This window comes from Amblyraja radiata, chromosome 21 (assembly GCF_010909765.2).
Source record: "Amblyraja radiata isolate CabotCenter1 chromosome 21, sAmbRad1.1.pri, whole genome shotgun sequence".
Lineage (NCBI taxonomy): Eukaryota > Metazoa > Chordata > Chondrichthyes > Rajiformes > Rajidae > Amblyraja > Amblyraja radiata.
Genome location: NC_045976.1, coordinates 30,050,991 through 30,072,135, shown reverse-complemented (window position 1 = coordinate 30,072,135; position 21,145 = coordinate 30,050,991). Strand labels below are relative to the sequence as shown.

The window sequence follows — 21,145 nt, the reverse complement described above, 5'->3', positions numbered from 1 at the left end:
GAGTCTTTTAAATGTTGTTTATAGTACCTGCCTCAACTACCACCTCTGGCAACTTATTCCTTGTACACACCATTCCGAGTACAAAAACGTCCTATTAAATCTTGCCCCTCTCACCTTAAACCCGTGTCCTCTGGTTCTTGAAACCCCTCTCTGGGTAAAAGACTGTGCATTAACCCTACCTATTTCCATCATGATGTTATGCACCTCTACAAGATCATGCCTCAGTCTCCTGCATCCACCCAAAAATGGAATCCACATTTTCTCAAATGTTAGGTTAACACAATTAAAAACAACAAAATCTCCCTTTAATAAATGTCTAACAAACGCCAGTGTCTAATCAATATACCCACTTGCCAAGTTAGCTTCTAGCTGTAATCACCATTCGCATCTGCATCTTACCAATGTGCCTGTTGGGCAGCCTCTTCAGTAAGCAGGGCTCCTCATTACCCGACGGGCCTTTGATGCTGGCATTGAGTATGCTGAGATCTGTCTCTGTAATCTTCAATGAGACTTCAGTCGATGTGCCAACGTTGAGTTGCGAGGTCCTCATTGAGTCATCACCTGCACAAAATGCTTTCATCAACATATTTGGTTCTCAATGATGGCCACCATTCCCAGTACCCTTGCAATTACCTCTCCTTCTCCAACCCAGATGATTGTTGGACTGGCTGGAGTTTTAAAAGTAGAATATTATTAAAAGTTCAACCAATGCTGGTTGAATAGCATTGGAATAGACCATGAAGGCCCCGCTCTTTCATATTAACCATAACCATTCCGTGCTGTAATTGTTTTATGGTTATGGTTAATATGAAAGAGCGGGGCCTTCATGGTCTATTCCAATACTGTTCAACCAGCATTGGCACAGGTAACAAATGGATTATAAACCCCTTTATATCACAGACTTAGAGGTTGTTGGACCATCCCAATTGGTAAGGTGAAAAAATACAATACAGAATAGATACAGATCACTCCTTTCATCCACTCTCTCACAACATGGACCACAGTGGATCTGCTGAAACACCTCCAACTTCCTTAGAAGGCTTAAGAGGTTCGGCATGTCTGGAACAACTCTTGCCAACTTCTACAGATTCGCCATAGACAGCATTTTAATCGGGATGCATCACAGCATTGTTTGGGAATAGCTCCATCCAAGACCAACAGAAGTTGCAGAGAATTGTGGATACAGCCCAGACTATCACACAAACCAACCTCCCTTCCATTGACTCCATTTATACTTCATGCTGCCTCGGCAAGGCCAGCAGCATAATTAAGGCCGAGTCGTTCCCTGGCCACTCCCTCTTCTCCCCTCTCTCATCGGGCAAAAAGGTATAGAAGTATGGAAACGCACGCTTCCAGATTCGGGGACAGTTTCTTCCCAGGTTCAGGAAATGAACCATCCTACCACAACTAGAGACTAGTCCTGAACTACTATCTACCTCAGACTATATTTGATCGATCTTTACCTTGCAGTAAACGTTATTCACATTATTCCCTTTATCATGTATCTGTACACTGTGGATGTCTCAATTTTAATCATGTATTGTCTTTTTGCTGACTGGTTAGCACACATCAAAAGCTTTTCATTGTACCTCGGACATGACAATAAACTAAACTCAAACTCAAGTATACAAGTTGATGTTAGCAAGTCTGTGTTAACTATGGCAATCAGAGATTGCTGAACAGAGACCCAACAACAAACTCAAACAAAAACTCCCAGTGCTTGCTCTTCCTGTCAATGATATCAACAGGAGCATTATTCACCTTATTAGCACCAACTAATCCACACTGGAACAAACTCCTTTTTTCTGGATCTGGTGCACTGGCTGTGAATTCTGATTAAAAGAATCTAGCATGATCCCAAGTTACAATGCACAGTATCTACTAAACCCTACAAATTTATGGATTATGCCTCTACAAAAATACATTCTTCAGTCACAAGATATCAGGGTGAATGCTTTAAAACAAAACAAAGGCATATAACCACAAGAATGCTAAGTTACCAGTGATCTTGGCAGTGAAGGGACTCCCTGCAATGTGTTTGTCATCAAATCGAACAATAATGTTGTAATCTCCAGGGGCAGTGGGCAGGTAGGACACCGTACAGGTCCCATCCTTGTTGGCTTTGCATGTGATTTCAGCTTTAGAGGGACCTTCCACGGCAAGGGACAGGCCACCTAGTGAGAGAGAAAGACGATGTTTTTTGCTATTTATTGTACAACTGGTAAGAAAACACCACTCCCACTCTTCCAATCACTCCCCTCACCCAATTCTCATTCCATTATCCTTCTCATTTAGCAAGTCACCTTCTGTCCACTTACATCTTCCCAGTATTTCCCTTTCAGCAATCTATAATCCAGTACTCTGCGTGGACAATAGACAAAATGCTGCAGTAACTCAGCGGGACTAGCATCTCTGGAGAGAAGGAATGGGTGACATTTCTGGTCGAGACTCTTCCTCAGACGGTGAGGTACTCTAGCATTGTGTCTATCTTCGGTGTAAACCAGCATCTGCAGTTGTTTCTTACTAATTCTTTGCATAGTTTTCCTAGTCAAATATTTTTTCACCCCAGCCCAGATCCTACATTTTTCTTATGAAGGATTTCGGACCAGAAATGTGAACCGTTATGTCTTTCTGCAAATGCTGCCTGACTTCGAGTTTTTCCAGCATGGTTTTTAAATTGAACATTTCTTCCTTGCTTTCTCCCAATCCTTCAGATCTTTTCTCCCATTGCAGGCTTCACAAACTCAATGCAAGGGCAGTGCAATTAATACCCATTACCAACTTCAGGGATTCACACACACCTTCTCCTGCATCCTTGGTGACAATGGTAAATGTTGCTGGTTTGTTCACCATCCCATGGCTCAAACCAGGTCCAAAAGCAGTTACATGACCGCTGTTAATGGCATCCACATAGAACTGCAACGGGCTACCTACAACAGAATAAATAAAAGGATCAGTAAAGATCATTCTTCCCTTTGGATGCTGCAGTTGGTACAAGTCAACCAATCAATTTGATGTTTGTATCAGTACCTCCCTTGGTACATTGTTTCCGAATGAGGTCTTCTCTTGTTGTGTTGGAATGTACATGGGTCTCTCCATATCCTGGATATTGGCACCGGGGCCTCCACACCCGCATCAGAATACAGTAAAAGATCAGTGCTCAATCAGAATGGAGTACTGGTCACCAGTCAGGGCATGGCAGACTTAAGGCTGCCACACTAACGTGATCCCACTTCACATAACCATTCCCAACATAACAAGAATACAAGTCTACTGACACCTGGAAGGAACAGCATCAATCGGAGGCAGCAAGAAGCCCACAGGTCCTGTGTTAATATGGTGATAGGTCAGGCAACAAAGTCGAGCCACATACCTGGGATGTGATTCCCATCATACTTGATGTCCATCTCATGCAGACCCTTCTCGATCGGAGCATATTTCACCGTGACAGTCCCATCCTTGTTGTCAGTTATGTTTGGATGGCCAGTTTTACCAGATGGCATCCGGACTTCGCCTGGGACACGAGAATATTTCAGAACAAGAAGCAAGATTACTGTGCTGCAACACACAGTGCCAGTGCGAAGAATACTTCACAGAAGGAAGACTTTAAAACTTACCTGTGATTTCTCCCTTCTGCACAGTGAAGGGAATGACCAGGTTGAATGGCCGGAGACCATGTTCCATAACATCAACCGGGACAACAGACTCCTCCGTGGCCTGCAAAATGACCAAAACCATAGCTAGAGCTTAAAGACCAGCAGGAGAGCAACAAGAATAAAGAGCAAACTAGAAGATTTGCAACAGGCTATTATCAGGGCATTTCATTAAGTATCTGGATTAACTCTGGGTCAGTTCAGCAGAGCGAGGATCTATGCAAGAATGATCGGGTGAGCTGCAAATAGGGCTAGACCAGGAGGAGTAGTGAGACTATAGGCAGCAACCTGCACAGGGATCAGGTAACATTCCTGTCATTGGAGAACTAAAGTTCTGCAGTTGACCAGCTTTAAGCACAGCAAATGGACAATTCCGGACAGGACCCTCCGTTACAAGCTACTGGATTGGTTGAATTTCTGGCCACTATTCCTACCCATTGATCACCTGCTTGCCAATCAACACAGGAACAACCATGAGGTGACTGGATTCACTCATCCTTTTTATTTAAGCTCGGGTCATCCAACCTCGAAAATTCACTTCTCCCCACCTAAAACATACAGCAAGGAGGAAAGCAGCCATGGGACAGAGAGAGAGAGGGATTTAACATTTGTGGTCCTTTATTTAATGTCCCACCTCTGCCCAGAGTTTCTGCGGATCAACTAGAGGCTCCGGAGCCAACTAGCCATCTCAGTGCTCGTTTAGGGAATGTAAACAGATTCTTGTGATTATAAATCTACTAATCACTACAAATGGCCAAACAAAACAACAAACTGAACAGAACAAACTGAACCTTGGTAAATCTGTACATTGACTTTTAAACTACCCCAGAGAAAAAAGGGCAGATATCGGTGGCAGATTTAAAGAGCTGATGGAGGGGCCTCCAAGTCCATCTGGATCAAATTAATCCCAGGTGCAGAAAGGCATCATCTCTTTCTTCCATACAATGGTGGTAGATTTATGTTTATTAAATTATTTCAGATGAGCGTCCTGATCACATGCAGCCAGCCAAGTATGGAAACTCCATCAGCAACACGACCAAACTTCATTCAGAGAATTCTCCTTTTGATCACAATGTCCAAAAATCATGTAGAGATTTACCAGGAGCTTAATTTATTCTACTATGATCTTTGTAATAGTAGGAAGAGAACCAGCTACCAAAACATCCAACAGAAGCATTGATGCATACAAAAGAGGCAAGACAGGACTCCATCCAGTCTGTGGTTAAAGACCAGTAGATTCAAGAATCAGCGAGGGATTGAGGAAAGACAGACTATGAGCGCGAGAACAAGCCGAATGCAATAAAATGACAAAATGACCAAAAACAGGACAGAAGGATTAAAAGATTAGAGATGGCATCATGGAAACTGAAAAATAGGTTGAGGAGAAGGAAGGAGAGAATGGAAGTCCTGCTTGAAGAGAGTAGTTGGTGGTTAAATCTTATACCCAGTGTGGTGGATAGCCAGCACGGCAAGGCACATAGGGTTGGTGTAGCTGCGGGGTATCGCAGGGCTCCTCAATGATGGGGATGGCATCACAGGCCTATGATTGGAGCAAGCTAAAAGTTAAACAAGTCCAACACAAAACTCCCAAAACTAGCATCCGAAAAGTTTTAAAAGCACAGTTTTAAAAGGGAGAAGCACAGTGACAATGCGACAAGCGAATGGAGCTGGTTTGGGGACGGTAACTGCACTCCCATAAGCCAGTATTCCTCTGAACACCTCTTTCCATGGTGATATTCAGGTGACGTTAGTTTGTAATGGTCTGGGAAGTTCTGGCCAGAGTTGGGGATGGGGAAAATGATGTGGACATCCATTTAACTGGACTCGGAACATGGAGGTGCAGAGGGACATGGGTCAGGACAGAGGCCATACATCACAAATGACTTGTTCACCACACGTTAGATCTTCTCCCCATGTTCTTCCAGTTCTTTGATTTTTTTTAAATTAAAATTCTAAACAGTCCAGTTATTGGGAACATGGCTTCAGATTAATATTCTGATTGAATTTTAGGGATTTTGTATTGCGTGGATGCAGAATCACTAAGCCATTGCAGATAAAAGTCACCACAAAAGGTTGATAGAATAGTCACCTGCTACCTCATATGAACTTTAACACTAAACAGCATATTACATCAGAACTAAACGGAGAGATTGTCAGACCAAAGCGACAAATCCAAATCAGTCCAGACACGATACCCAAGAAAGTGTTTACATTGGTTTGGAGCTGCTTTACAGATAGTATTCTCTCAAATATAGGTGATTAAAGTGTTATTCATTATTAGATGTGCAAGTGGATTGAAGGATTTGGTTGGTTAGACTACAAGAAACTATTCCATCTGATGGTAGTCTAGAACAATGAACATTAAAGTTAGAGCAAGATTGTAACCCCTCCCCATTCTCCCGCCATATCCCAAATCTTCCCTCATACACTGCTAACCACCATTGATTCATACCTAAAACAGAACTCAATTCCCACTCGGGCCTCCCTACTTGCAACAGTTTCCCTTATTTCCACCATAAAAGTTATTCATTACATTTTAAAAACTAGAGGGTGGCTAATAGTGAGCATTTCAGAAGGGCTACGAGGACAAGCCCGAGAGCCTAACTTCAGGGATGGGAAACTGTACAAGATGTTGGTGAACCATACTTGGAGTATTATGTGCAGTTCTGGTCACCCAGCTATTGGAAGGATGTTATCAAGCTGGAAAGAATTCTGAAAAGATTCACAGGGATGTAACCAGGACTGGAGGGCTTGAATCATAAGGAGATACTGGATAGGCTGGGGGTTTTTATTTTAACCTTAGAGAGTAGGGGCCCCAAGGGGCTACGCTTTCCACAAATTTGTGGGTATATGGAATGAACTTCAAAAAGGAAAAGGTCAAAACAGATACAATGATTGCATGCTATATAACTCTGACACTAACATTCCCATTTTAGATGGACGTCCAGGAATTCAAAATCTTCACCACAGGGAACTTTTTTTGGATCAGACATGATAATATTTTAGACATAATGATCCTTCTAAAACAAGGTCATACAATTTAAAGAAATATAGTACATAAAATAGTTTGGCACATGGTTGCAAGAATTACTCCAGTTGTTCGCTTATTCCAGGTCTGTGCCTGGCAACTTTCCTTTTCATTCCCCTCGTCTCAGTTCAATTCCTTTTAAGGTTACTGAATTTGCTTCCACCAATCTTTGTCAAGCAAATTGTACACCACAATAACTCTGAAATACAATTCTTCTTTCTCCCCTTGGAATCTTTGCCTAATGATACTCTGGTTTTGAAGCTTCCTGCATTGGAAACAGTTTTTAAAACTTAATTCTGCTGCAAATGATATTGAGAAAGTTTTGAAAACATCTACCAACTTTTTCCACAAACCTCCTCTGCTCAGTGCTCCAGCTTGTCCAATAGCTTCTTACAGCTGATGTCCCTCATCCCTGGTCCCTCCATTCCTGCCTGCAAATGCTTAATTGTATTCGTTTAAAATGGCATACAAAACCTTCCTGAAATTTGGAATCGACATCCAGAACAATTAGGTCCCAAACATTGCTTTATAAAAAGGTCTAGTGCAAGATCCTTGCTTTTATATGTGTTGCCAGTACTTATAATATATATGGGACTTTAATTTAATGGTTTTCCAAACTTCAAGAATTAAGTATTTGCAGACATAGGCAAATGCACTTCTGGGTCCTGTTAAAAATGCCACCATAAATAACAGGTTATGTCTACCATTTAATTATTAAGGTGTTGAATGCCAATAGCACGATCTAGTGATGCTAACTAGTTGGCATTACTTACCACCACATGGAACGGGCTGTTGGGTATAAGTTCCCCACCAAAGCGGATGGTAATAACATATTTGCCAGGTTCCGGTGCTGTGTAATAAATGTCAAATGTTCCATCATGATTCTCAACCACATCGACATCCAGCTCAGCTCCATCAGGGGTCGACACCTTGCATGTGACCTTCCCTTTGCCAGCTGCCTTGGCATCCACTGTTATGACCGTCTCCTCGCCAATCTGGATGGTTGGACCAAGTCCTGCCCCTGGAAATGGATTAGGTGTCATGGTTAATGTGTGGTGCGATTCACACTAGGTTTTACACACAATGAAAGTTACAGACACTGTACTTTTGTGGGGTGGGACTCCATCAGTTGTCAGGACACACAGAGTCGGGAAGGAGCATTAGAACACTCTGCAGACCGGATTGAGATAGACAGTGGCACCAGGAGCAGTTCCATCTCCCAACACAATGCATAAAATAAAACTAGAAGCAACTCACTGAAGGGCTGGAACAGGAGAGAGATGGGGACAGGGTGGGGGTGAAGAGCAGCAGGTGGGACAGTAGATGGAGGTCAAACAGAAACAAATATTTTAAGTTCAATTACATTTGTCTTGTCACCACAACCAAGGCAGCCACTTGGGTCACAATAAGCATTTGGGTGAAGTGGGGGTGGGGTGGCAGGGGAGATACAAGAAACAAAAATCACCCAGAGTTCAGAATCCAGCTACAATGTTTGTGAACTCTGGTTAGATGGGAACTCAGCAGGGCTCTTGTTCCAGCTCACGAACAGCGAGCCCCTGGGGAGGTGGGTGGTGGGGTTTGGAATTTCCTGGTTCAAAGAGGCTGAAGAACTGAGTAGTTTGGAGGAAGGTCACTCACCTAGTCCATGGCCACCGATGGACACTGTGGGGGAAGAGCAGCCAGTTAGAAACTGTCACCCATAAACTCAAAACACAGATTAATTGACGTTTGCAAGAAGCACAAGACAAGAGAGGTTGAAATAAATCTCTGTATTCATGTAGCATCAGTCCATGAAGCTGCTGGGCCAGTCTAGCACACACAAACCACAGGGACCCGAGAGCTGTTCCCACCCAGAGCACCAACATTACCCATGGCTGGGGCCCACAAACCCTAGCGTCACCACTACTATAATTCCATTGGTAGCCAAACAGTTGAGATTTAACTAAATATATTCCTGGGGATCTATGGTATTCAAAGTTTATTATCCAGGATGACCCCAGTTCCTGTTGGTAAGGGAATCCCTGGGACACGAGTAACCAAGGAATCAACACAACACCATTGCCCAGATCACATTCCCAGGACCTCTGTCGCAACTTCACTACAAAACCCCAGGTTTCCAGGGATCCAACTTCACTTCCCTTCTCAATTTCCAATGTAGCAGATTGTTTGATCAGATTTGCTACCCAGGAAGAGTAGACTCCAGTGGCTTGGGGGGAAGTTGGGCGTTTATCTATTTCAACTTCTTGTTTAGACACATAGATAGACGTAATCATTGACTGTACCTGTTACCAGACACTTGCTGGCATCTCCAGTAGGAATGGCATGGATTCGATATGGTGAATAGGGGATTTCATCGCCTCCATACTTGATAGTGATGGTGTAATGTCCAGTCATATCAGGGACATAGAACACAGTGTACGTCCCATCTCCGTTATCGCGGATGTTTGCCTTCTTTGGTTTGCCCTCAGGATCCTGAATGGAACAATATTATTAACATCAAACAGCACAGGACTTGGGCCACAGCAACCTTCACATAGACTGCCTTTATTTACACCCATGCACGCTAATGGGACATGGCCAAGTGCCCTCAGCCACCTAAAGTTACCACTGGAATGCATAAAGCAAGTCAAACAATCCTAACATTCCTTACAGCAGAAGATCTTCATTTCTATATATGAGCAATGGTTTATAGGTTGAAATAAATATTTGGCCCAAGCACTTGTGATACCATAAACAACATTTGGAGTGCACAGACAGAAGATCATAGGTTGAAACTTCAGTTAAACAAACACTCAAGTATTTGTTCAGCAAGCACAAGGTGCACTATTGTTTAAGTATTGAGTTGTCCAATGAACTTCAAAACCTTGTCAAAGATCAGGAACAATGCAGCCAAGCAACAATGGAACCCAAAGGAGATGTGCAGGTCACTCAAGATTTGTGCTGTTCCAAGAATGCAGAACCTCCTTTCAGATGTGATCACAGCTTGGAACTAGGTAGTGTCACTTGAACATCATTTAGTGGAGTTCAAAATCAGTCAATGTCTCATTCAAACAATCTTAGATCATTAATGTCTGGCCCTGGTTGTACTGCATATTAATAAAGATGTGTAGGGAGATATGGTCCAGACTTACAATGATCTGGACAGTGAGCAGCCCTTCGCCAGCATCCCTGGCATCAATAGTGAACTCGACCGGAAGACTAGCTGGCACTCCAGAGGCATTGAGTCCTGGCCCACTTGCTCGCACCTTGCTGGCATCATGAGTTGGCTGAACCTTGATCTTGAAGGGACTGCAAAAATAAAATAACATTAACTGGTTCCTGGAAGAGTGGGTTTTAATTCAAATGCCAGCGTGACTTTTTTCAGGAACTTGGCAAAGGGTTGTCAAGGACAGTGCAGATAATGTGCACATACATTTTTGGGGAGAAAAATGTGCTTGATAAAGCGACACACACACAAACATGCAAATGTGCTGTGGAACAAGGATCTGGGGGCACAGTAACAACCCTGATTAATACCATGAAGCACTGGAGTTTATTTCTAAAGGGAGAGAACTGAAAAGCAGGTATTAAGATTTATATAGATTCTTAGTAGGGGCACACGAGAATTATCCTGGTGGTCTCTATAGTGAAGGAGCATAGAGTTATTAAAACAAGGGAACCGCAAGGTAAAGAATGAGATACACAAAAAAGGCCAGATTTTCCTTTGGGTCTGCCTTAAATCTATATCATCTCTCAAAATTTAGTGGGACCTTCAATAATGTCTTCAAAATTTAGGCATTAACTTTTTCCAGATTCTCCAGTAACATGCAGTCAGACGCTATAGCTCTTGCTCACCTGCGTGGAACCTCCTGGTCTGCATATTTCACAGAGACAGTGAAGGGACCATCTGTGGTTGGGGTGTAGTGAACAGTATGCGTTCCATCTCCATTATCAATAACCTTTGTTGGCTCCGATACACCTGGATAGAACACGTCAAGAGTCAACATTCACCCAACAACCACAGCCATTTCCACTTCTCCCAATTCCTCTCTGAACCTGTCCTCTTCCCACCATTCTCTCTTCCTTTCCACCACCTTCACGATTGAGCAATGCTGTCCCCGTAGCAAACATACCTTCTCCCAGATAAAACGATCCCTCTCAGAGCAGCGAACCTTTCCCTCTCCACCCACACATACCCTTCTCACAAAATTCCTCCCATCTTCCTCCCTCAAACTGCATTAGCAAGGCTTTAGTTTTTCCACCTATCCTCACACCACCAACATAAGGCCAGCCATGATTTACCTGTGGGCCCAAGGACCAGCACTTCGAGTGGTGCCAGCCCAGCTTTGCTGCAATCAACTGTAAACGTCTGGGGCACATGCGCACGTACTCCAGTGCCTAAGCCAGGACCTGAGCACTTCACTTTGCTGGGATCGACCAATTCCTTCACTGGCACACGGAAGGGACTTCCTATCAACACAAAACAAGCATCACACCGCGTCTTGATTTGCCCCAGCAAAATACAAACAGCATACAAGCTAATAGAAAAGTGGAGACATCGACAGCTTCAGTTAACCTAGTGCACAGTGGAGAGTTTGAAATAAGAGGCACACCCAGTTGATTCAAGATGGCGGTCCAAATGTGGAAAACGCAGTTTGGAGGGGCCTATATTCTCCAGAATTTAGATGAATGATGGTCTCAGTGAAAACACTGGAGTATTAATTGGTAGCCATTGTGCTCATGGCAAGAACTTTCACATCCTCCCCCTCCCCAGCAGAATGACAAAGCTTTAGAATGTTTATTCCCAACGGCTGTGGATACCGATTCAAAATGGATCTTTGCACTCTGAAGGAATTGAGGATATGGGAATAAATCAGAAAAGGGGAATAGCAATGGACATTCAGCAATGAACACTGAATGGTAGAACAATTTGAAAGGGCCACGTGGCCTCTCAGTGCCCTTATTTTACCCATTTTTAAGAAGTTTTATGATTTTGCTGCAGAGGAGGCACATGGAGCAGGCCAGAGAGAGGCAATGTTAGAAGACTTAGAGCTCTGATCCTCACTGGCCTTGGACTGGCCCAATACATTAGTTGCTGAATTGCTTCCGTTTGTCACTGGGACAAGGTAACCCTCGGTGCAAGGCTGGGCAGAACTGCTCACCTGGAATCGGGTGCCCCCCAAACGTTATGTTGACGTCGTAGTCGCCAGGAGTGAAGGGGATGTACTCAACACTGCAACTGCCATCTTTGTTGTCCTTGCAGGACATTTTCGCCTCAGAGGGGCCCTCGATGGCCAGTCCCAGGCCTCCAGTGCCTGCACCCCTGAGCGGAGAGTGGAGGGAGGGGATAAAGGAGAAAGAGAGAGAAAAAGAGAATGAAAGGAGAGAAAAAAAAAGTAGAGAGGAAGATAGTCAGGCCAAGTTAAAGGTAAAGATCAGCATAGCTCAGGTTACAGGTTCAGATCAAAAATCAGTAAACCAATTCATGGCATTTTGTTTGTTTCCACCCCCTCACAACCATCCCAAACAAGCTTCAACTTTTGGCTCTGTTGGGAAGTCCCCAATCCCATGGTGCATTCTTAGAAATAGACATAAAATGCTGGAGAAACTCAGCGGGTCAGGCAGCATTTATGGAGAGAAGGAATGGGTAATGTTTCGGGTCGAGACCCTTCTTCAGACTGATCCTTAGAAATGATCAGTATCACAAGGGAAGAGAACAGTGTTGCTCCAACCCACAGAGGGTAATTGTGGATCAGCAAAAGGAAGGTAGGGTCACTTATCCCCTTCTGAAGGGAGATGTATAAAGAGGGCTAGTGCTCATTGGGATTGGTGCAGATGGAATGTCATCAGGACATTGGTGTATCCTCATGACACAAGATCCAAGAATAGTCAATGAAAGCCAGAGGGCCTGGGGGAATGCAAACATGAGAAAATAATCCAGGGTATCTTTCATTTCTTTGAGAGATAATAGGAAAAACTCCTTTTGGATATTCAATGGTTAGAGATGCCCACAAGACAGTAGTCCACGTGGACAACGGAAGCAATTAAATGTATCCCTGTGAAGACCAAACATTTATCCACTATTTAAGGTTGCACCTCACCTGGTTTCCACTGTGAACCTATTGGGTTTGTTCACCAGACCTCCTTCCAGTCCTGGACCATACGCCCGGACACGGCTAGGATCACAGCCCTCAGTGACTCCAACTCGGAATGGACTTTTGGGGATTAGGACATCATCATAGAGCACTTCAATCATATGCATTCCTGAAAGAGAAAAAAATCATATACTTATTAAAAGTCTGATCTAGTACGTGTGTATATGTGTGTGTGTGTATATATATATATATGTGGTTGTCTTTACATTTTCGCAAAAACACTAAGCGGTAACGATAACATTTTTACATATTCCGATTGACATATTTCCCCTCTAGGCTGAGACACCTTATCTGAACATTTTATGCTTTATTTCTCAACGTATTACTGATTAAAAGTAAGAAATTTAAAAACATCTAAAGACTTTGAATTTAAAATGACCAGCTTTCACTGATGACGTCACAATGGCTCGGCTAGCAGTGATCAGCTTCACTCAAGATTTCATCCTACATTTCACGTTGTTCGCGATTAAAGCTTTAAAAATGCCAACTTTCACAAGATTTTTGCATATTCTGATTCACATTTTCCCCTCTAGGCAGAGAACATCTTCACTGAACATTTTATGCTTTATTTCTCGACTTATTACTGATTAAAGTTTAAATAATACTTTGAATTTAAAACAACCAGCTTCAACTGATGACGTCACAATGGCTCGGCTAGCAGTGATCAGCTTCACTCAAGATTTCATCCTATATTTCACGTTATTCGCGATTAAAGCTTTAGACAAGCCAACTTTCACAAGATTTTTACTGTTAAAATCATTCCTGCCAGCTTCCAACACACTTCGATACAATGTTGCGACACAGGAACATTCTGAACTTTTCACCTCACAGGAGGGGGAGGGACGAATTGCTATTGCAACACGCAGGTGCAATTGGAATTTTTTTTTAAAGCCCACTGCTGAGGGAAGCTGGGGATTGCTGGAATCTTACGTTCGGGAACGGCTCAAGCTGGAGGACCATGCTGGAGGCTATGGGTAAGGAACGGGAAGCGTTGGGGGACCAGACCCAACGAATCTGCACTTGGTCTAGTATATATTACTAAAATTCTCATCTTGTTTGTGATTCTGTCTGTCTGCGTGTGTGACCATGTGCTCCCGGAACTACGCCAAAATGGCACATGATAGCGCCACAATTTCTGGACCACCTTACTCACAATTGGCCTGTTGTGTGTTTTCATCAAGTTTTGTTCAGATTGATGGTATATTTTACAAGTTATTCATATTTTCAAATTACAAAATCCAGTTTGAGAAAAAATAAATCACTTGAAGTTGCAGTGGCAGTTAGCAGCTATGACATCACAATGGGATCTCATTTACATAAACTGCCTGAGAGCAGTACTTCACCCCACAATGAGATCTCATTTACATTTTTTTTTAAAGCAAAATTTTACTTCTCAATATAAAAAATCCAATTCCAACTTGCCGCCCCAAAACATTGTAACGGGCAAGGGGCAGGGATTTGGATTTTTTTTAAAGTTTAAAAAGAAGGAGGGTGAAGAGGAGGGGGAGGGAGTGCTGGGGGATAAGGGGAAATGAGCCGCGACTGTGCAGTTGGGGCCTATGGGTGAGTGGTGGAATATTGCATTAGGGAAGTGGGGTTGCGTTGGGGGAACGGGTGAGTGGTGGAATATGGAGTTGGGGAATGGGTTGCGTTGGAGGACCAGGCCTCCAATGGGGGCTATGGGTGAGTGGTGGAATATTGCGTTGGGGGAACATGTTGCATTGGGGGACCAGGCCTCCCGTGTAACAGGGACCCAACGGGTTCCACTTGGTCCAGTTAATTAAACTATAAAAACATGCCCTCTTAGCAGGCCGTCAACAAAATGCTCCCCATCTCAAAACTGCCCAGAAACCAACATCGCTTTCCCTAATACCCCCTAGATTTTACACATTAAAATATATCACAAAGGGGCCTCTTGCTCACACCAAAGGAATGTATGATCCTGGGAAGCTTCAGCAACAGTCACTGCTGTAACAAAAGCTAAGAGCCCGTCAACAGACAGAGGAGAATATGATCCCATGGAAGGACTGTTCCACGTTAAGCCATGATCACATCTAGGCAAATCATCTCAACATTTATCAAGACCTTTGCTTGCAAAGTTAAAAATATATCCCTCATCTTCACTTGGAAGAGAGCAGGGAATCTTGCAACACAAGGGAGGAAAGGTAAGGCAAGATCCTTTTTATTAGGAATCAAAACATGAAACAACAAATGTAGGAGTCAGGGGTCAGTCCCCAATATCAGTCTGCCTGGATGACAGAGACTGGGTAATCTTTTCTGCAAGTCCATTAACTTTCACCACAAATGCCCCACATCCCTACAGGTTTGCAAAAGGCTGGTGGGGTTACTTCGCCAGAAATGGAACTCAGAATGACTGGGAAACTAACAGGGCTCTTCAAGAAAATAGGCAACATGTAAAACTTCAAACAGATACGGCAAACATCACTCACCATCTTCATATGCCGTGTACTCAACATGATAGGTGCCATCAACATTGTCTTTGATGTAACTGTCAGTCATGGCTCCAGAAGGATTAACTATACGAATCTTGATGTGGTTCCCACCAGTCTTGTTGATAGATCGACAGTCCACAGTAAATTCTGTGGTGACCTCCCGGAGTACCCCTGAAAATGAGAGTCAAAATGGGATTAAATCTTCTTTACCCCCACCACAGCAGTGATCCTGTTCTTCTGATCATTTCCACGACAGGCCCTCAACACCTACTAACAACCCCAGCAATCCCCCCACACCCACAAATTCCTTGATTTCATTGAATAGTTACAGACACTCCCCACAGAGGACAGCTCTCCACCAAAAGACTCTCCCAACCTCGGAGACCAGCTCCCCATCTGGACCTCCCCCCCCCCCCCCCCCCCCCCCCCCAAGGCACTGGCAAATCTTGGAATCAGCAAAATGAAACCAATTCTGCAAACAATTTAATTGCCTGTTTATTCCATCACTTTGTCTCAAAGATAGCATTCTCCCAAATCTACTGCAGGATCCACACATAGCAACAGTAGGTACGGGTGTAGATTGTCTTACCACGAGGCTCCACTCCTGGTCCAAACACTATCACTCCTGCTGTGTCAATTGCTGGATCGACCCGGACACGAGCTGGGAACTTGGGTACGGCATGCCCACCGTACTTGATGGTAATGGTGTACATCCCATGGAACGGTGGGATATAGGTGATGGTATAGGTGCCGTCGCTGTTATTCTGAATGTGAACCTCCGCCTTCACACCAGTCTCGGAGATGATCTCGATCGTCAGCTCAGCCTCCCCAGCCTTGGAACAATCCACAGTGAACGTTGCTGCCTCATCAACCTTGCCGCGCTCGAGCCCAGGTCCGCTGGCAGTGACCTTGCTCGGGTCAAAGACAGGCTTGATGTCCGCCTTGAAGGGGGAGCCAGGAATATGGGCTTCAGCAAACAGGATGTTGACCGTGTATTCACCTGGCTCAGTTGGAAGGTACGAAACAGAGCAGGAGCCATCACCATTATCTTGGCATTCAATTTTAGCTTCACAAGGACCTTCCACAGTCAATCCAAGACCACCGGTGCCAGCACCCTTGGTATCAATGGCAAAGGGAGCTGCTTTTCCAACCACGCCACCTTTGAGACCCGGCCCATAGGCCCGCACCTAAAATACAATCAAAATGCCTCATTTAACTCCCTCAGACCCACGCAGTCATGTGTGGTCCATACAGAATGTCAAACTGCAATTGCTCTGACAGAACTATCATCTCTGGGAAGCTTTATTCAAATATTGCACATGCTCAGGACACTCCACGATGTCTTTACTGCTAATCGAGTATTTTTGGCCATGTGGTTAGGATCATTTGGACTCTTGTGTGTGGTTCTCGTCACCGTCGCATTACAGGAATAATGTGGAGGCTTTGGAGAGGGTGCAGAAGAACATCACCCTGATGTGGCCTGGATCACAGAATATTAGTTTTATTAAGGACCAATTGAGCAACCATGCATCACTTTGGCTGGACAGAAGATGAGGACGGAAGTTTAAAAAGATAATTTGCAAGTCGGGTTTTTATGAAATATCTAGTGTTACAGAGATGGTAGAGGCTTGGAGCACACAGCCAGGGGTGGTGCTGGAACCATGTACAACAACATTTAAGAGGCAGGGATATGAATGGGCAGCGGATGGAGGGATATAGACCATGTCCAGGCCAACAGGATTAGTTTAAATTGGCATCATGGTGAGCAGAAATGTGGTGGGCTGAAGGGCCTGTTCCTATGCTACACTGTTCTAAATGCCACGACACAAGAAAAGTAATGTACTGGAAATCAAGCTCTCACAAAGTGTAAAGTAATAATGATCTCTTTGATTCTGTGATATTGACAGAGGACGAATATTGGCCAGGACCTGCCTCTTTGGGACGGGAACACAGGAGAATTGCCGGGGGAGGGGGTGTTGCAGAACAGAAAGAGCATTATTAATCCATATCAGAATGAACAGGAAATTATTGTCAATATGGTCGATAATTTCAGGGTTGGTGGGGTGGGAGCAGAAAACATTTTCAGTTCCGCAAGCACACAGGAAATCCAACCCTGAGCCTTCAGTGCAATGCAGTGAGCCACTGCTGCATTGGTGTCCTCACCTTGGTGGGGTCAGGAGGCATGACTCCCTCCACGGTGAAGGGGCTTCCAGGAACTGGATGTCCATCGTAGCCAACGTCCACCTTGTATGGCCCCTCCTCAGGCGGCATGTACTTGACCGAGTAAACATCGCTGGTAGGTCCCGTCTCCACCTTGCACGGGATGGGACGGCGGGATGGAGATGTGATCTTCACGTCAACCTTCCCCTGTCCCCCTGCACCTCGCGTATTGACACTGAATTCCTGATCCTTCCCCACATCGACTTCTGCAACACAAACACACAAGATGAGGGAGCCTTTAGCAGAGTAGCATATCCTGCGGCACTTTAAAAGATGAATTATTTTACAAAAGACTAAGCTGAACCACGGAATGCAACATCAAAGGGCAGAAATCGGAAGCCTCTGTTCAGATACTGAACTCCCAGCCCTTACTGGTGATCACAGCTCTGGTAATTCTGCCAGTCAGGCTCATTTGGAAGCAAAAAGCAGAACACAGCAGAGATTTTAAGATGCATTTCTAGAACTCTGGACCTCGGCAGCTGAAGAAATCACCAGCAACAGCGGAGCAATTTAAAAAAGGAGAATTAGTTAGATGCCAGATTTCAGCGGGCCAGCAGATGACAGGCTGGAAGGGCCATGGTGATGCAAGGGACAAGGCACAATGGGTGAAAAGACAAAACACAAGGAATTACACACTAATACTTAGCAGTGGGTGGAGAGGAGAGTGCGCGGCAGGACAGACCAACTGCAGTTTCTGATATATACAAAGCAGAGACTGCTTACTGTGGAAGAGGATCCTGCTGATATATCTTGGGTACATTCCTCCTAGCCTCAACTGATACAAGCCAATAGTTTCTAAGCATGATGACAAAAGATATTCACCAAGTGTTCATGCTTACTGTTATTTAGTCCCTGAACCTTGACCTTGTTCAGGTCAAGAGGCGGAGCCACATTAACGGTGAATGGACTCTTCGGAACCTGGTCGCCTCCATAGGTCACCGTCACCATCATATTGCCCTGGAACAAGACCACAGCCCAATGATTGTTAAAAGAGACTTCAGTAAACTTTTGGTCAGTGCATGTAATGCCCAACTCCAAGCTCGTTGACTAACCAAGCCCAGACATTTGCCACAGACGATAACCAACTCCACCCATCAGTGCACAGCTCCCCTCTCCCAACCCAAGCCATGAGACACAACTTGCCACTGGATTCAAACACTATCGCCCTGGGTGCAAACCCCAACCCCATCTCAACTTTCAGCCATCATCATTCCCCCACCTGCTGCACAGCAGTGTATTTCACAGTGTAGGAGTAGTCATGGTTATCGATGATCTCAAAGTCACGAACAGCCTCTCCCTTCGCGGCTCCAGTGAACTGCACATCCAGTGTGGCTTTGCCAGCCCCTTTGGTGTTGACCGTGAAATGAGTGGGTTTCCCGACCTCGACACCTGTAAACAACATACATGGTTTATTCAGAGTTCAGTACAGATCCATAAACTCCGACATCTGCAACCACCCCATCTCACACACTTATCCCACTGCTTTTATCAATATACCCACACCAACCTGTATCCATGACAACAGTCCCACTCCCAACTATGCCACACCCCAAAGTGAGAATCAGTGCCTTAAGCACTGGGCTCAGTCTGTACACGATGGTTAGGTTTAGAATTAGACGTCGAGGCCTCTCGCCAATTGAACCTGCACTGTCACTGACCAAATGGTTTGGGATGATATGGGTTTGAGAATTAAATTTCTTACAATTGACAGCCTTCAGTAAATAACATCTACGGAAAAGACGATAGCATTGATAGCCCTCAGTAAATAACATCTGCGGGAGATGTTATTTACTGGTAAGTCCAGGATTGTTGTGGAGGATTGGTGACCCACTAAATGATCACACCTCTCAGTCGATTAGCTTTGCCTCACCAGTCCGGCTCAGTCCGGGACCCTCAGCCTTAACCTTTCCAGCGTCGTGGGATGGCTCCACTTTAATGCAGAATGGGCTGATGGGAATTTCCTGTAAATAAATTGGACAGACTATGATTAGAGTGGATACAAATGCCATGGATGGTAGGTTTCTTTGGGGGGGGGGGTGGCAGTTGGTTGGTGAATAAAAATGCATGCGCCAAAACAGGGACTACGGAGGTTAAAAAGGGCAATGCACTGCATTGATCTATTAAATACAGTAAGTACTGCCTTACTGTATCTTAGACAATACTTTGACAATGAATTAACCAGGCCTCTATCCATCCCTCTCAAAAGGAACATACCCATGAGGAGTAGTGCCCTACTTATTCCCTTGATGCTGCCCTGCCATTCATTGACCAATCATTCATCATTTGTGTCCAATAAGATTGCACCCTTAAGTCCACAGTCCCTCCTACCCACTAATCTTTCACACTTCCACTTCTCAAAAATATCCAAACACTCCCTTTTAATTACCCATCCATGTATTGTTCCAAAGATTCACAACCCTCCGAGACACTATGTTGCCCCAGCTCCCCTTCGGAAAAGACCCCCTCTTTCTAAACAGTGACCTCCTATTTCTAGATTCTCCTACTAAAGGAATCACATCACACCCGACATGGAGCAAAAAGTCCAACTGTTATTTAAACTAGGGAATTAACGAGGGTAGACAAAAATGCTGGAGAAACTCAGAGGGTGAGGCAGCGTCTATGGAGCGAAGTAATAGGTGACATTTTGGGTCGAGACCCTTCTTCATAATTAACGGGTGCCTTTTGTCGGCAATGGTCACCGTAATTACACAGCAAGATCCCATGTGCAGTAATGAGCATAATGAATGTGGGCTCCAGTGTTGGTTGCAAGTGTCTAGGGGAATAGCTGATAGGTCCCCGCACAGCCTCCGAGCAACCATCGTGCTCCCCCAACACTACGCAGTATTGAGCTCAATGGGCTCAAGTTGAATGCACACACCCATACACGAGGCAACATTCTTACTCCATCATGCCAAACTGCTCAAATGAATTTACTCTTTTTACAAATCTATTTGTTCAAAAAGCAAGAACAAGCTCTCACAATCACACCTTATTCAGAGCTGAACGACATTCAGCATGATCTGCAAAGTAGTTGCAGATCTGCAAGCTCAGAACCTTGGGTTTTATCCTGAAGAGGCCTGGAATTGTGCTGCAGCTGGTGAGACACCTCAATGCCGCAGAGCAAATTCACCATAATAATAATAATAATAATAATAATAATAATGTACTCCTGTGGATTAAGGCAAGATGGTACCTGGACTAGAGGTTCATGGAGTGGTGTGATTCAGGTATTAAAGACAGAAAGGATTGATTTGACAGATGGAGATAAATCTCTTCTGAAGACAGGAGGGGTGGCAGGAATCTTAAACTTCGAACTAGGGAGTCCAAGGGAGATGACAGGAAGCAGTCTTCATCCTGGTTTGTGGAAGTCTGCAACAATCCCACAAAGAGCAAGAAGTTGGAGATTTCAGAGTTGTGCTGATAAATCTTGGTGGAAATGATGGTAGGTAAACCATCAGGGTAAGACTTGATCAAATTCAGGAGGTTCTCCAGCTACTGTACAACCCTTCAAGATTTACCAACAACATAGTAAAGAGTGCTTATTTTAACCCCATAACCACGTCATTAATTGCACAATCATCCACCTTCATCTTCTACCTGACACACAATCCTCAATCACGAGTCTTTACCCGTCTACAGAACAAATACCAGACTGAT

General features: G+C 44.3%; 1 protein-coding gene across 5 annotated transcripts in view; it reads right to left on the bottom strand.

Moving 5' to 3' along the window:
* The window catches only part of flnc (filamin C), a 62,270-nt gene that overhangs the window by 11,040 nt on the left and 30,085 nt on the right, over positions 1 to 21,145 (bottom strand). For 3 of the 5 annotated variants that reach the window (XM_033039946.1, XM_033039945.1, XM_033039948.1), the window contains 20 exons: positions 19,359 to 19,449; positions 18,708 to 18,877; positions 18,328 to 18,445; positions 17,432 to 17,694; positions 15,858 to 16,455; positions 15,266 to 15,439; positions 12,762 to 12,924; positions 11,823 to 11,983; positions 10,963 to 11,130; positions 10,516 to 10,639; positions 9,813 to 9,969; positions 8,964 to 9,153; positions 8,320 to 8,343; positions 7,455 to 7,702; positions 5,098 to 5,193; positions 3,618 to 3,717; positions 3,374 to 3,514; positions 2,802 to 2,930; positions 2,001 to 2,174; positions 400 to 561 (listed from right to left, as the gene is read on the bottom strand). In XM_033039946.1, the coding sequence (XP_032895837.1) occupies positions 400 to 561; positions 2,001 to 2,174; positions 2,802 to 2,930; positions 3,374 to 3,514; positions 3,618 to 3,717; positions 5,098 to 5,193; positions 7,455 to 7,702; positions 8,320 to 8,343; positions 8,964 to 9,153; positions 9,813 to 9,969; positions 10,516 to 10,639; positions 10,963 to 11,130; positions 11,823 to 11,983; positions 12,762 to 12,924; positions 15,266 to 15,439; positions 15,858 to 16,455; positions 17,432 to 17,694; positions 18,328 to 18,445; positions 18,708 to 18,877; positions 19,359 to 19,449 (3,451 nt within the window). The remainder of the gene's footprint in view (positions 1 to 399; positions 562 to 2,000; positions 2,175 to 2,801; positions 2,931 to 3,373; positions 3,515 to 3,617; positions 3,718 to 5,097; positions 5,194 to 7,454; positions 7,703 to 8,319; positions 8,344 to 8,963; positions 9,154 to 9,812; positions 9,970 to 10,515; positions 10,640 to 10,962; positions 11,131 to 11,822; positions 11,984 to 12,761; positions 12,925 to 15,265; positions 15,440 to 15,857; positions 16,456 to 17,431; positions 17,695 to 18,327; positions 18,446 to 18,707; positions 18,878 to 19,358; positions 19,450 to 21,145) is intronic. The other 2 variants (XM_033039947.1, XM_033039949.1) reach the window with 1 other exon arrangement.